The sequence below is a fragment of the Mauremys reevesii genome, linkage group 11 (genome assembly GCF_016161935.1).
Source record: "Mauremys reevesii isolate NIE-2019 linkage group 11, ASM1616193v1, whole genome shotgun sequence".
Lineage (NCBI taxonomy): Eukaryota > Metazoa > Chordata > Testudines > Geoemydidae > Mauremys > Mauremys reevesii.
In genome coordinates, this window is record NC_052633.1 from 45,244,158 (window position 1) to 45,258,667 (window position 14,510).

Genomic DNA, 14,510 nt, shown 5'->3' on the forward strand with positions numbered 1-14,510 from the left:
AAAACCAAAGGCAGGCCTCAGAAAGCATTAAGGAGTTGGGTTAAAGTGCTTAGAAGTGAAATAAATTTGGTGTATATTGGGGCGGGGGGGGGAAGGGATGAGTGGCCTCACAGGGCGATAAACAGCTAGGGAGCGAGTAAAGAGAGGTGTAGGCATGATTTTGGTAAATATCCTTATTTGCCAAACCACAGCCCTTCTCCAGTAGGTTATGAAAAAAACAGTAGTAGGGACACTTATGCAAGAGTGTATTACTATTGTTATATGATTAATAAGGCCATAACTTTGTGCATTTGAAGTTGGCAATTTGTCCCTAGAATTGCACACTTTTTAGCCCACATGAGCTATATTTCACATAATATTGCAAGTATGTTCCAGCAGTGCCATTTTAACCCTGACTACATTGCCCAAATTATGCCTTGACTTGAATCCTAAGGAGTTTTTAGACATATTATTAAGTACAATTTTCTCCGTATCCTGGGAGTTTGCCTGAATTGGGAATGAGTAAAAACTTCAGGATTTAGTTTCTATATTCAGTGCTGACAAAGCCTTTAACTCTTAGCATGCCATAGGAAATATATTCCCATAAATCCCATGAACAAGTCATAGGAACTCTGTGCTTACAGTAGAGGTGAGCCAAAATAGACTATGGGGGGTGAGGGGGGCACAGGACCTTGCTCCAAACTTGTGTGTTTTGGATACATGGGATTTTGTAGAAGGGTAACTCACTGCTGGTGCACCCCCTCGTGGCTGGGTGTGGCATTGCAGAGTCTTTGGACTTATTGGAAGTCTACTTCTCATGACTTGGCTCTCCAGATGGGTTACATATAGTTTCACCCCTTCCAGGATAAACCAATCCCAGCATAGCAATAGCCCAGTGGCTTCACACTGGCTCTTTGGCCCTACTTCAGGCTTATTAGCTTTCCAGCTCTTGTCTCCTGGGTGGGGATTCAGTCTTCCTGCCACTGAGCTCTGTGGGCTCATAGGGGAACAGGATCTTGCTAAGGTCTATCAATTCAGACCTGCTTCTTCCTCCCTTGGTCTTTCTCTAGCTCTTTCTTACAGCCCCTTCCTGGGGTCATTTCTTTTGCAGATTCCAAAAGGAGAAGCGATTAAATCCTGGTAACAGAGCAAGTGTAAATGTCCTGCAACAGGCTACCTGCCCCAGGGAGGCTCTGATGTCAGCCAATCTCTGGATAGCTCCTGGCCCCAACCAGGCCTTCCTGCCCAAAGCTAGCACAAGAGGTTGTCCGCTTGTTCTCTCAGTCAGCCACTGCTGAGCTGGGCTTTTCCTCTTAACTCCTCCCTCCAGGCTTGACCTCTAACAAGGATAATGGTGTCATGCGGATTAAGCCCTCAGGCTCTCAATAACCCCTTCCCAGCCAATATGGGGTCTATATGCACCATCACAACCTGGATCCAAACTACCTCTGGTTTTGGTTGTATAAAATAAACCTGAATAACGAATGAGGACTTGAAAAATCCAAACCACGTCCATCACTTTAAGTAAGTTGGCACGTATCAGTTGCAGAAAGGAGCAAACTGAAAGTGACTCAGAAGATTAGCCTGGTTCAAATAAGCACTCAAAACTTCGAATGTTTCTTCAAACTGTCTCTCAAACAGCCAAACTTTGAGAAACAAGCTCATACTCAAAGTTTCAGACTAATCTAGACTACTAGGGTTGCCAGGAGCCTGGTCGAAAAGGGAGTCTGGCAGCTCCACTCAGCACTGCTGACCGGGCAATTAAAAGTCTGATCGGCGGTGCAGTGGGGCTAAGGCAGGCTCCCTGTCTGCTCTGGCTCTGCATGGCTCCCAGAAGTGGCTGGCACATCCAGGAGCGCCGCCAGTTTTTTTGCTGCCCTAGGCAGCGGAAGGTCCCGCCCCCAAAATGCCACCCCCCGACAGAGGCGGCGGAAGGTTCCACCCTCAAAATGCCCCCCAACAGAGGCGGCTGAAGGTCTGGCCACTGCGCCACAAATGTTAGTACCGTAGGAGACTGCCTAAGGTCGCCTAATGGGCCGGCCCTGGGCACGTCCCTGCAGCCCCTAGGCATAGGGGCAATCAGGGAATCTCTGTGCGCTGCCCCTTCCCCAAGCACCAGCTCTGCAGCTTCCTTGGGCCAGAAACCACAGCCAATGGGAGCTGCGGGATCGGTGCCTGCAGGCGCAGGCAGCACACACTATGCAGAGCCACCTGGCTGTGCTTGTGCCTAGGAGCCAGACACTTCCAAGAGCCATATGGAGCCAAGGCAGGCAGACAAGGAGCCTGCCTTAGCCCCAGTGCACCACCAAGAGGGAGCTGCCTGAGGTAAGCACCACCCTGATGGAGCCCACACCCCAAACCTCCTCCTGCACCCCACCATTTACCCTCTACCCTGCACCCAAACTCCCTCCAGGAGCCTGCACCCCCTCCCCCACCCCTGAGCATCAGCTTGTACCCCAAAACCCTCATCCCCAGCCCCATCCCAGAGCCCACACCCCCAGCTGGAGCTCACACCTCCTCCCATACCCGAACCCTCTGCCCCAGCCCAGCAAAAGTGAGGGTGAGGGAGAATGAGCAATGGAGGGGGAGGAGGGAAGGAGTGAGTTGGGGATGGGGCCTTGGAGAAGGGGCAGGGAAGAGATTAGGGGTGTTCAGTTTTGTATTATTAGAAAGTTGGCAACCCCAAGGACTACCACAAAAACAACTATTTCTTTGACATTTTGGTACTTCCTTTTCAGGTTAGAATGAGGAAGTGGAGAGACATGCAAATATCAACAAAAATATGAATAAATCATTTTTAATTAGAGAGAAATGCCTCAGATTGAGCTGAGTGCCAAACAGTTCTTATTTTATCCTTGAAGGTAGGTTGAACAATTTAAGAACTCCTGAATATCTATCAAACACGCACAACCCTAATACCTCAGCTAGCAGCAGCATTTTTTGAATTCCCCAAACAACTTAAACTGGAGAAGAGAAATGAGTCACATGCATAATGTAGCCTAGTGCAGGTTTTCCTACATAAAACCTGTCTTATCAGTTATTTCCACCTCCACTTAGCACATCTAACAACATGCAGCCTTCTGAGTGAGTAGCCTGAATTTTGAATACGCTCCATGTTGTCAGTGATCTGGGCTTTAGCGCCACTCGGTGTTCACAAAATATAATTGCAGTTGATCACATCCTGTTCGGATCCATTATATTATTTAGTGTACTGTAATTGCTACCACTAATCTCTTTATTTTATAGGGCCTGACTGGATTTTAGACCAGGACATAATATTTTAAACCCCTGATCCCTGGCCTGATCCCTCAGTTTTCAAGCTGCATTTACACAAAAGCTGCATGAGTAGCAGTCACACTTGTGGTGTTGGAAGAAACCGAGGTACAGCATCAGGTGACACACAAAATGATATGCAGGATAAAGGCTGCTGGAATTTTAAAATGCCCAAAGAATTACAGAAGAGGATGGGAAAAGGAAATGATATGCAGAAGAGGAAGGGGCTTTAGAAGAAGAGTAATGAGAGAAGACTGGGGAAGGATACAGGATGGAGAAAGACAGCATATGAAAACAAGAGGAATGAGAAGGGGGAAGAGGGAGTAGAAGAGGAGGTAGATAGGAGGAGAAATGGACCCAGAAAAGGAGAGATACAAGGGGAAGAAAGAGGACAGGCAACCAGGAAAGGCCAGACTGGACAGTAACTGTACTACTGAGATCACTAGTTTTTGGTCCACTTTGAAGAATGTGTTTTGCATTAAGGGGCACGGGCCTGGACTAAGAGATCTTGATTCAATTTCAGCCTAAATGAAAGAAGGAAATTCCAATTATTCCTCCTCCCCCAATCTAATCATTTGGGTTTTTTTTAATCTAAATGCCCCCTTGGAATGATGTTCTGTTCCCAATTCTCTTTGTAAATGAAAGGCAAAGAATTCACATGGGAAAGTCCATAATACACTTCATGCATTCCCAGATTTATGACCAATAACTTCCACAACCACAGTTATGTCTCAATAGAGTATAGGAAGCAAGGGATAGAATCATACATTCTGCCAGCCCAATGAATAATTCACTAAGGGAGAAACTAATGGGGAAGGGGGATAGGGAGAACCCTAGCAGGAAATAATGCTCATTCCAAAAAGAGATGGTCATGCCACCCATCCAGGATAAAATTAAACACAAGGAATTACAATGAAGATCAAGCAAACCAACATAAGCATGGAAATTCAGAACTGGAGCCCCACATGATGTATATGCAGGTACTAAGAATGACCTTAGCTCGACAAGGCTATTCTCAATCCTGCAGGCCTACTCTATAGGACATTAAAGAATCCCAAAATAACTTAGGTGAGGGGCCCTACAAAATGTTAGTGTCACAGCACAACATTGCAGTGTGCACATGATACAGTATATCACTGTACAACTTGTCTGTAGCATGATAATGTAGCAACATCACACAACATGGTGATTCAAAACTTTGCCTCAGACAAACCTTCAAAAGATACTAACCTTAGAAAAAGTAGAAAGCCCTCCATCAGTGGCCCTCGTAACAGTGATGGTCTAACATAAGAAATAGGATGCTGCAATACTTAAATCACAAGGAAGTTCTTAAGGAATACCTACTGTCTTTGGCTTTTCTTTTCTTCCTGGATTTATGTAAAATCCCTAATGAATATAAGAGAGTTATATTTAAGGCTGGTATACAACTACAGCCAAAGGGAATAACAAGCTGCTATAGTCTTCCTCCTGTGTAGTAGATTGTTGCATGGTATTAACACATACATGCTTGTCTTGCTTACAAAAACCCCTATTGATTTCAATAAAACACATTTCCTATTTACTTCAGTGAGGCTTTGCAAAATTAAAATATGTAGTAAAAACAATGTGTGAGAGCCACCTGCTTACTGTATGATGGCTTAGATTGGCATGGAATGACAGCTGCTGCACAGCCAACAACATTTCAGATCCTTTATTACCTTGCCAACTGGACTTTAATTCACACATGATTTCCTTTACTAGCACTGAATGAATTTTGCTGCTATTAATATGCATTGGCAATCATGATGAATCATCCTGGGCTATAAGGATCGCTATTAATTCAAAGAAAGAACAATCTGTGTCCAGTGGAAAGGATTGATCCAGAGTGTTGCTAGAGTTAAAATACACACTGAGGTCCTTGTTAGATATTTGCTGCACAACATGTTAAATGTGTCAGAAACTAAAGAACCACTTAACTTACTGTGTAAGCGAATGGACTAGCCTGGAATCTGTAAGAGCTGCTGTGTTCTTATTGACTAGCAGTGCCTAGGAATTGTAAAAGTTGCACCTAAGGCTTGCCCCTGTTTTGCATCTGGAGTCATTGCTGGGAAGAGCTCCGACAGGAACATGCAGGCTTAGCTCTCCCTTCAGGAAAATCTATTTTATGTGTTTTATTAAAAAGTAAGGGACAGATTCTCAGCTAAAGTAAGAGAGTATATCAGTGGGTGCCTTATGATTCTGCAGTAGCCAACAATACTATAATATTAATAATGTCTGGAGTTGCGGTAGGCCCGGTAGTCTATTTTTACCAATATAAATGCCAAAACAAGATTGCCACTATCCAGTCTGCCAAGTTTCTTTATTGTATATCAGTCTGCTGTTTATTGATGGCACTACCAAGGGAAAACAAGTCTGATAATCAACTGCAAGGTTTTCACAGTTTCATTGTATCAGGGCTGGTTGAAGCTGTCTGAAGGAAGCATGCTACATATGTGGCTCTGATTCAGTACCGTAACTTCAGCAGGAGGGAGTGGCCTTTTTTTTTTGGAGGTGGGGGGAAGGGAGAAGAGTCACACAATGATATCATTATCAAAACCGATCGCAAATTGCTCTTATCACATACATATTTGACTTATTCCAGGGTAATTGTCATCATCATATTTTTCTGGTGTTGTCAAGTCCAACTGAACTTTTTAGAAATAATATCCATGTGGGACTTTTCAAAATATTATCTGAAGTTGACATTGTGTAACAGGATTTAGTCTGGATCAATCCATTTAAAATTTAAATGAAATTTTCTTCTGTCAGGTAATGCTCACATCCTTGAGGCTCAACAGATCCAGGCTTGTACTAGCCAAGCTTTACCATGAAACACTAGCATGGTGCACCTCAGCCTCATTCTGTAGCCAGAGACTAGACAAAATGCTGAATACTGTGTTGGTTTTGTGATGTGGTAAAATTCCAATCACATTAACAGAATTAGTTATGGGAAATAGGTCAGTTATAATGGTTCAATGCAACACTGATATTCAGTGAGGAGGAGGGAGTTATAGTAAGTAGCTACTCTGTGGGAAAATAGGTTTGACTTTTTGGTGAATTTCCCCAGACAGTAAATGTCTTAGCAAAACAAGCTAACAAGCAGAGCCTGATTCATAAAAACAAATGTTTTCTCTCCTCCCAAGGATGAAAGCAATGAACTGGCTCCACAGAACTTATTCAGCAAAATAGCAACCTAACTAAGCAAATGTTTGTGTCTGTTCAGTAGTTTTCACACAGCACCAAATCAAGAGCTGTGCAGCCCCTCTTGAAAGCTGAAGATCCTATTTGGCATTTGATGATTTGGTCATAACTGGAAAGTTCTGCAAGTCAACAGGCAAACTCACCAGCAAGTGCAGTGATAAAAAAAAAAACAAAACCTCCCAACGGAGCATGATTTCAGTCCCAGCTCTTCAGAGTTGAGTTTTATTTCTTCAAATCAAAATAGTACAACATAAGGCCAACAGCTAAACCACGTCCTTTCCACTGATCCAAAGGATCCTAAGGGAGTGTACCTGCTCCCTACAGGTCTCGCTACCAACTGAGCTGCTTGTTGGCTTGGTATCCTTTGTGAAAAGGCCATCAGTTGATCCCTAGCTTCAGAGCCATCACCTGAGAGCTGGGCAGCCCAGAGAAGTGTGGGGGAGGGAGTTACAGTTTTACCATGGATCCACTGTTTGAGAGGGCCCCCAAACCAAGTGGCACTCAGGATTGGCACTGTGATCCCTTGTGCCAGGTCACAACAGGAAGCCCATGGAAGAGGCATTGACACTACAGGGTGAGTGCAGGACAGGCTCACTCTCCAACCCCTAGCCCCAGGCCTCCCCTCATTGTTTTAGCACCCTTGGGGGGGGGTTGAAGGATCCAGGGCCTCAGTTAAAGATTTTTTTCCCCAGCCCCTCAAAAGTTTGTGTGGCCCCGCCTGGGAGAAAGCTAGTTAGTTACAATGGGTGTGGGGAGGTAGAAGGGAAAGGGACTGAGTTCACCTCCCTTACAGTGTGGGAGGGCACTTTGACAGGCCTGTTTTACATCTTACCAGAAATCCATTGTTTTTAGTATAGGGCTGGTGGGGAGAATTCTTTTCTTTTTGTATTTGAATGTGTGATTAGGAGCTTTACTTTTGTGGGTGCTGGAGAGCATTGGGGCCATCTTCAACTTTAAATGACTTGCTAGCTTGCAAACAAGATTGGAAACAGCCAGGAGAGCTTAATATTTGAACCATAACATTAAATCCTAGAGAAGAATACACATTAATAACGATGTGTGATCCAGCATATTGCCACAGAACAAGAAAGGCCTTTAGAGAGATTTTTGTTTTAAAACATCTCTATTGCTATCTGATTTGTAGAAGGGGTTAACAGGGATGAGGCCTCCTAGGCTTTCAGCTCCCCATCACGTCCGGGATCCATTGCAATGTCATCAAAATAGAACTGTCTCCATTAAATGATTCAATTTTGATGAATCAGAACTCTCCAATGGAAAAACATTCCACTGGAGAATTTATGACCAGCTCTACTTCCCACAATCTCCCTTTCCCCCACATGTGCCCAGGAAAAAAATAGACAAACACTCCTACAGTTTACTGGAAAAGAATCAGATCAGCTCAACCTACTGCATCACAAAGAACTATGGGATTTGCCCCCAGAAGTCTCAATAACACAAACAGGGGAATACAGCAACAATGAGGACCCAGAAAGTCAGGTATAGCTTTGCAGTGCGGCTGCTCATGTTTGGGTGCTCAAGCCCATGTTCTGATCACCCAGGATACCTGTGCAATGAAGACAATACCCTATGTAAGATACTTACATAGCCCTCAGACCTCTGAGTCAGTACTGAACCAATGCCCCAGCATGGGAATGGGAAGCCATCTTTCAAATAAGACATAAAATCAAGGTCCTGTCCCACTCTTGCTCTTTCACTCATCTGGTTGGGAAGGGAATAATGACCTCTGATAATTGATCTTTTCAGGAAAATGCATACAAGCATCTCCTTAGGAAGTGAATCAGCTTCCATGGGGTACTATGAGTAGGGCCCTACCAAATTCTTGGCCATGAAAAATGCCTCACGGGCTGTGAAATCTGGTCTCCCCCCATGAAACCTGGTCATTTGCATGCTTTTACCTATACTATAGAGCTTTCACAGGGGAGACCAGCATTTCTCAAATTGGGGGTCCTGACACAAAAGAGAGTTGTGGGGGGTATTGCCCAAATTTATTTTAAGGGGGTTGTGGTATTGCCACCCTTATTTCTGCACTGCCTTCAGAGCTGGGTGGCCATAGAGCGGCTGCTGTTGGCTGGGTGCTCAGATTTGAAGGCAACGCCCCACCAGCAGCAGTAAGGGTGGCAATACCATACCATGCCACCCTTACTTTTGCACTTCTGCCTTCAGAGTTCGGCGGCCGGAGAGTGCCAGCTGCTGACTGAGGGCCCAGCTTTGCAGGCAGCAGTGCAAGAGTAAGGGTAGCACTACCACAACTCCTCCTACAATAACCTTGAACCCCCCCCCCCCCCACACACACACACAAACTCCTTTTTAGGTCAGGCCTCCTACAATTACAATACCATGAAATTTCAGGTTTATATAGGTAAAATAATGAACTTTACGATTTTTTAAATCCTACGACCATAAAATTGACCAAAATGGACCATGAATTTGGTAGAGCCCTAACTATATGGCTGCCATCACTGTTTTCCTGTGTGACTCAAGCTCTGTTCAGATGAGAGATCTCAAAAGTCCATGTTCATGAAATACACATACCTTATTCCCTAACACTTGATTGCTCTGCATTTGGTGTTCATGTAGTTATGGTCTCAGCCGAGGGTCATATCTAAGATACCAAAATAAGTTACACAATATTAATTTCTGTAATTAAAGTAATAAATACATGTACAAATACAAACTGTTTTTAATTTAAATAGCAGCAAAAAGGAAAACCAAGTCTAGACCACTAGGAACTTAAAAATTTCTAAAACAAAAATATTAAATGAAACGTGAAGTTAACTGAATAAATAGCATCTCTAGACTAGCCCAATATTATTTCAAATAAGCTTGATATTTACAGTGGAAATACTGACAGGTCCTATATGGCTTCAACTCTCCTGCCTGCAGTTCCTTGTTCTTATACGTTTTCATCTATTAAAGAATAAAACCATAGATAGTTCTTTTAAAAAATGATATGATTCTCAGACCTACTGGTCATTATTGTTGCCTGCTCGTCTGACTTTCACATACACCAAAGTATCCTTGAAAAAATTACATAGCAACACATGACCAAAAGGCTTTCTGACAAAATAATGGCAAGAGACAATATTACAGGTAATCTCAGTCCACCAGAGGGCAGACTGCTCTACTACAGCAGATATTTACAGTAGTAAAATAAGGGAAATTGTAGCTAAAGTTGGAAGAAACAACAACAGTTTTCCTCCCAGTATAATTCTTCCAATTAGTTTACTATAATTAAAAACTAAAAAGAAATCTATATTAAAATACTAAAATATTCTAGAAAACTGACATAAGGTATTTAAGGCTGTTTTTCACTAATAATGAACTTTCTCCCTACTCTAGGTATTTATAGGAGCCTCTGAATTTTTGGTGCTATACCCTATTTTGTTTATGCTGCTATTTCTAAACAATGGGATAAATAAAGGCTAGAGTGGCATCTTTCAGACTGACTTTCCTTGCTATTGTTTATTTAAGTTAGATCTTACTCCTAGGCCCAGTCTACGCTGGCAAGTTTCTGCGCAGTAAAGCACCTTTCTGCATTGTAACTCCCAAGGTGTACATGCTGCCAAGCCACTTAGTGCGCAGAAACTGTGCAGTTGCAGTGCTGTTAAAAAGGGAAGAAAAAAAAAGCCACATACCCACAACCCGACAAGAGGCGTACAGCTTTCTGCACTGAGGGTACAATGGCGCAGAGCCAGTGCAGACACCCTAGTCTATTACAGCGCTGTGATTGGCCTCTGGGCAGTGTCCCACAATGCCTGTTCTTGCCCCTCTGGTCACTGGTTTGAACTCTACTGCCCTTCCCTCAGCTGACCAACCATCATCCCCACCCCGTGAATTCCTTTGGAATTTTGAAAGTTCCTTTCCTGTTTGCTCGGTGATGTGTGCAGTGGTCTCAGCACACCTTTCCAGGTGCCCATGCCTGCTCCACGCACCAGGCGATCCCCTGCTTGGAGCAATGCCAAGCTGCTGGACCTCATCAGCATTTGGGGAGAGGAAGCTGTCCAGTCCCAGCTGCGCTCCAGCCATAGGAATTATGATACCTACGGACAGATTTCCTGATGCATGACAGAAAAGGGCCATGATCAGGACACACTGCAGTGTGGGGTCAAAGTGAATGAGCTGTGGCACACCTACTACAAGGCGCGGGAGGCAAACCGCCGCTCTGGTGTTGTGCCCACAAGCTGCTGGTTCTACAAAGAGCTGGACACAATACTTGGTGACGACCCCACCTCCACTGCAAAGGCCACTGTGGATACTCAGTGGCTCGTGTGCCAGTCAAGAGTGGACCAAGCCAGGAGGAGGAAATCTTGGACGAGGATGTGGAGGGGGACCCAGAGGTAGAGGATGACTCGAAGGTCAGAGATGCATGCAGCCAGGAGCTCTTCTCTACCCTGGAGGAGGCTAGCCAGTCACAACTGTCAGATCTTGACAAAGCACAAACAGGAGAGGAGGCCTCTGGTAAATGGATTTGATTTTGGGAATTGCTGAAGCAAGTTGTTGAGGGCAGGAGGGTTGCAGAAAGCAGGCTTCTGTCTGTCTGATTCACGTACCACCACATTCCTAGTCTGAGCAGCGGAACGGGGTGTTGAGAGGCAGATTCCTGTGAAGTGATGAAGTCAAAGAGATCTCCAGAAAACTCTCATGGAGATATTGGGCAATCCGCTGCCACAAGTTCTTTGGCAGAGCTGCTGTGTTTCTTGCCCCATTAATGATAACTTTCCTGCACCACTGTGCCATCATGGGGCGGGGATGGGAGAGGGGGAAGAAAAGGATCATTGCTGCACACAGGTGAGCCGCATAGGGGCCAGGGTGGAAGCCACAGTCTTGGAGAAGACCCTCCCTTGATTCCCTGCTCACTCTCAGCAGCGAGATAGCTTCCATAATGATCAGAGCCTGTGGAAAATATGGGGACAGGAAGGAATATCAGGCCCCCCTACAATGCTGGCTCTTCCCAAGAGCCATATACCCCAGGTACAGTAGGATCTGGGAAGAGTGATTTACCCTGCCCCTGTGGCCACTCACCATTTTGGGGGTCTTGTAGCTCATGTGTGCTTGCCAGGGGTCAGCCATTTACTGACAGGCGTGTGAGTACTGGTTGTGTTTTAAAGCACTGAATCAGTGTTGTGTGTTGCAAACAATACTGCTTCTGTAAAATGTTGCATTTTGGCTTCACAGATATGACCTTGGAAGCCCAGCCTCCCTCTTTGTTATTGGCAGCAGAATGACTGTGCAGAATTAGAAAGCAGCCATGAAAAATTAAGGAGGACTTTCTGTGTGATGTTATGATGCACTCCAAATCTGACAAACAGGAATTGAAGGAGTGGTGGGACAGCGAGAAGAGGGATCAAAAGGAGAATGCAGCACACCAGAATTAAGCCACGGAGCAGATCTTAAACATTATAAAGTGTCAAGTGGACATGCTCCGGGCGATACTAGCACTGCAAACCAAGCAGTTCGGCACCTGCCCTCCCCTGCAGCCACTGTCAAAACACTCTTTCCTATGCACCCTCCAGACACCACCAACACACTGTTCTCAACCGTGTGGCTCCAGTCTGTACCTGTGGCATTCCACTCCTCCAGTCACAGGACAGCATTGCGGACTCCTAGTACCCACTGCACTCAACACTCGTCCCTCTGCAGTTTAGCCTTGCTGAAGTACAGTACCTACTGCATTGTACTCCAAAGGAGAAGGTTGGATATGATACCTGGACATATACAAATCTTTAGCTGTCACGGGACCCCACCTTCTCCTGGGACCTTCCCTTCCCCCATCCCCCTTAGTGCTGATGTGTTTTTTTGTTTAACTCTCTCCTCCAGTTGTTGTTTAATAAAATAATTGTGTTGGTTTGAAAGCAATCTTTATTCTATTAATTGAAAGCAAACAGAGCCCTGCAAAGCAACAGACAATTATCTTAAACCTTCATATTGCATCATCTGAACCAATCACAATCACCTCCTAGCACTACAAGCACCACGCTCCCAAGCATAGCAACAAATATTAATGGCTTTCAGCTTCAAATTGCTGCCTCAAGGCATCCCTGATCCTTATGGCCCCACGCTGAGCCCCTCTGATATCCTTGGTCTCTGGCTGTTCAAATTCAGCCTCCATGCACTGAGCCTTAGCAGTCCAGCCCTGAGTGAAGCTTTCACTCTTCTCTTCACAAATATTATGGACCATACAGCACGCGGCTATAAGCATAGGAACATTGTCATCAACCAGGTCCAGCTTCCCATATAAGCAGCACCAGCGGGCCTTTAAATGACCAAAAAACACACTCAACAGCCATTCTGAACTTGCTCAGCCTGTTGTTGAACTGCTCCTTGCTGCTGTCAAGTTGTCCTGTGTATGGCTTCATAAGCCAGAGCATTAAGAGGTAGATGGGGTCTCCCAAAATCACAATGGGCATTTCAACTTCCCTTACAGTGATCTTCTGGTCCTGGAAGAAAGTCCCTGCTTGCAGCTTCCTGAACAGGCCAGTGTTCTGAAAGATGTGTGCATCATGCACCTTTCTGGACCAGCCCGCATTAATGTCTGTGAAACACCCATGGTGATCCACAAGCGCCTGGAGAACCATTGAGAAATACCCCTTCCAATTAATGTACTCGGTGGTTAGGTGGTCTGTTGCCAGAATTGGAATGTGTGTGCCACCTATCACCCCTCTGCAGTTAGGGAAGCCCGTTTGTGCAAAGCCATCCACGTCATGCACCTTGCCCAGAGTCACAGTCTTTCAGAGCAGGATGCAATTAATGGACCAGCACACTTCTGGCAACACGAGTCCAACAGTTGACTTTCCCACTCTGAATTGGTTAGTGACCGATTAGTAGCAGTCTGGAGTAGCCAGCTTCCACAGGGCAATCGCCACATGCTTCTCCAATGGCAGGGCAGTTCTCATTCTCGTGTCCTTGCACCACAGGGCTAGGGCACATAGGAGCCTACTTCCCCTTTGCACCATGGGTGCTCGACCCCCCCACCCACCCCTGGACCCACCCCTGCACCACCCTCACCCTGTCCCAATTCCACCTCCTTCCCCCAAGTCCCCACCTCCTCCCCCAAGCACACCGCATCCCCACTCCTCCCCCTCCCTCCCGGAAAGTCCTAAGCCCCATCAAACAGCTGTTAGGTGGTGGGCGTGAAACTCTGGGAGGGGGAGAAGTGGGGACATGGTGCACTGGGGGGGGAGGAGATGGTGAGGAGGAGAGAGGCGCCAGGGGGAGCTTGGCTGCTGGTGGGTGTGGAGCACCCTGTGGATTTTTCCCTGTGGATGCTGCAGCCCCGCAGCACCCACAGAGTCAGCGCCTATGCTGGGGTGAGCTCATCACACAGTCCCACGAATGTGGCTTTCCTTATCTGAAAGTTCTGCAGCCACTACTCATCATCCCAGACGTGCATGACGATGTGATCCCTCCACTCAGTGCTTGTTTCCTGAGCCCAAAAGTGGCATTCCACTGTGGTCAGCACCTCCCTGAATGCCACAAGCAATCTCGTGTCCTAGCTAATACATGTGGTGAGATCAATGTCACACTCCTCTTGCCTTTGTAGTTTAAAGAATAACTCCACTGCCCCTCGTGACATGTTAGTCAGAGTGAGCAGCATACTGGTCAGCAGTTTGGGATCCATTCCTGCAGCCCAAAGAGGCAGAGCGTGCAGTACACAAACCGTTGAAAGAGGGCACCAAATGTGGATGGAAGCACAGGGATTGCTGGGATGTGAAGCAATGCATCACGGGGCATTGGGACAGGACCCTGGATGCCCCATGATCCCCTCTGCCTTCCCACAACTCTTAGCAGCAGAAGAGGAAGAGGCGCTCTGTGGGATAGCTGCCCAGAGTGCACCACTCCAAATACCACTGCAAGTGCCACAGGTGTGAATATACTGTTGCGCAAGCAGCTGACTCTGAACACACAGCAGCGGTTTCCCTTCAGCGCTGTCTGAGCGGTGCTGTAACTGTGTCTGTGTAGACATACCCTTACAGTCAGCTGGCATATATGCCATTTGTATTGTAAAATGATCAACTATG

General features: G+C 45.9%; 1 protein-coding gene across 5 annotated transcripts in view; it reads right to left on the minus strand.

Moving 5' to 3' along the window:
- The window catches only part of TBR1 (T-box brain transcription factor 1), a 153,831-nt gene that overhangs the window by 99,919 nt on the left and 39,402 nt on the right, over positions 1-14,510 (minus strand). For all 5 annotated transcript variants that reach the window (XR_005586129.1, XR_005586127.1, XR_005586128.1 and 2 more), the window contains exon 6: positions 9,025-9,094. Coding sequence is in view for 2 of the 5 variants with exons in the window: in XM_039494285.1 (XP_039350219.1) it covers positions 9,070-9,094 (25 nt within the window). In the remaining 3 variants the exon portion in view is untranslated. The remainder of the gene's footprint in view (positions 1-9,024; positions 9,095-14,510) is intronic.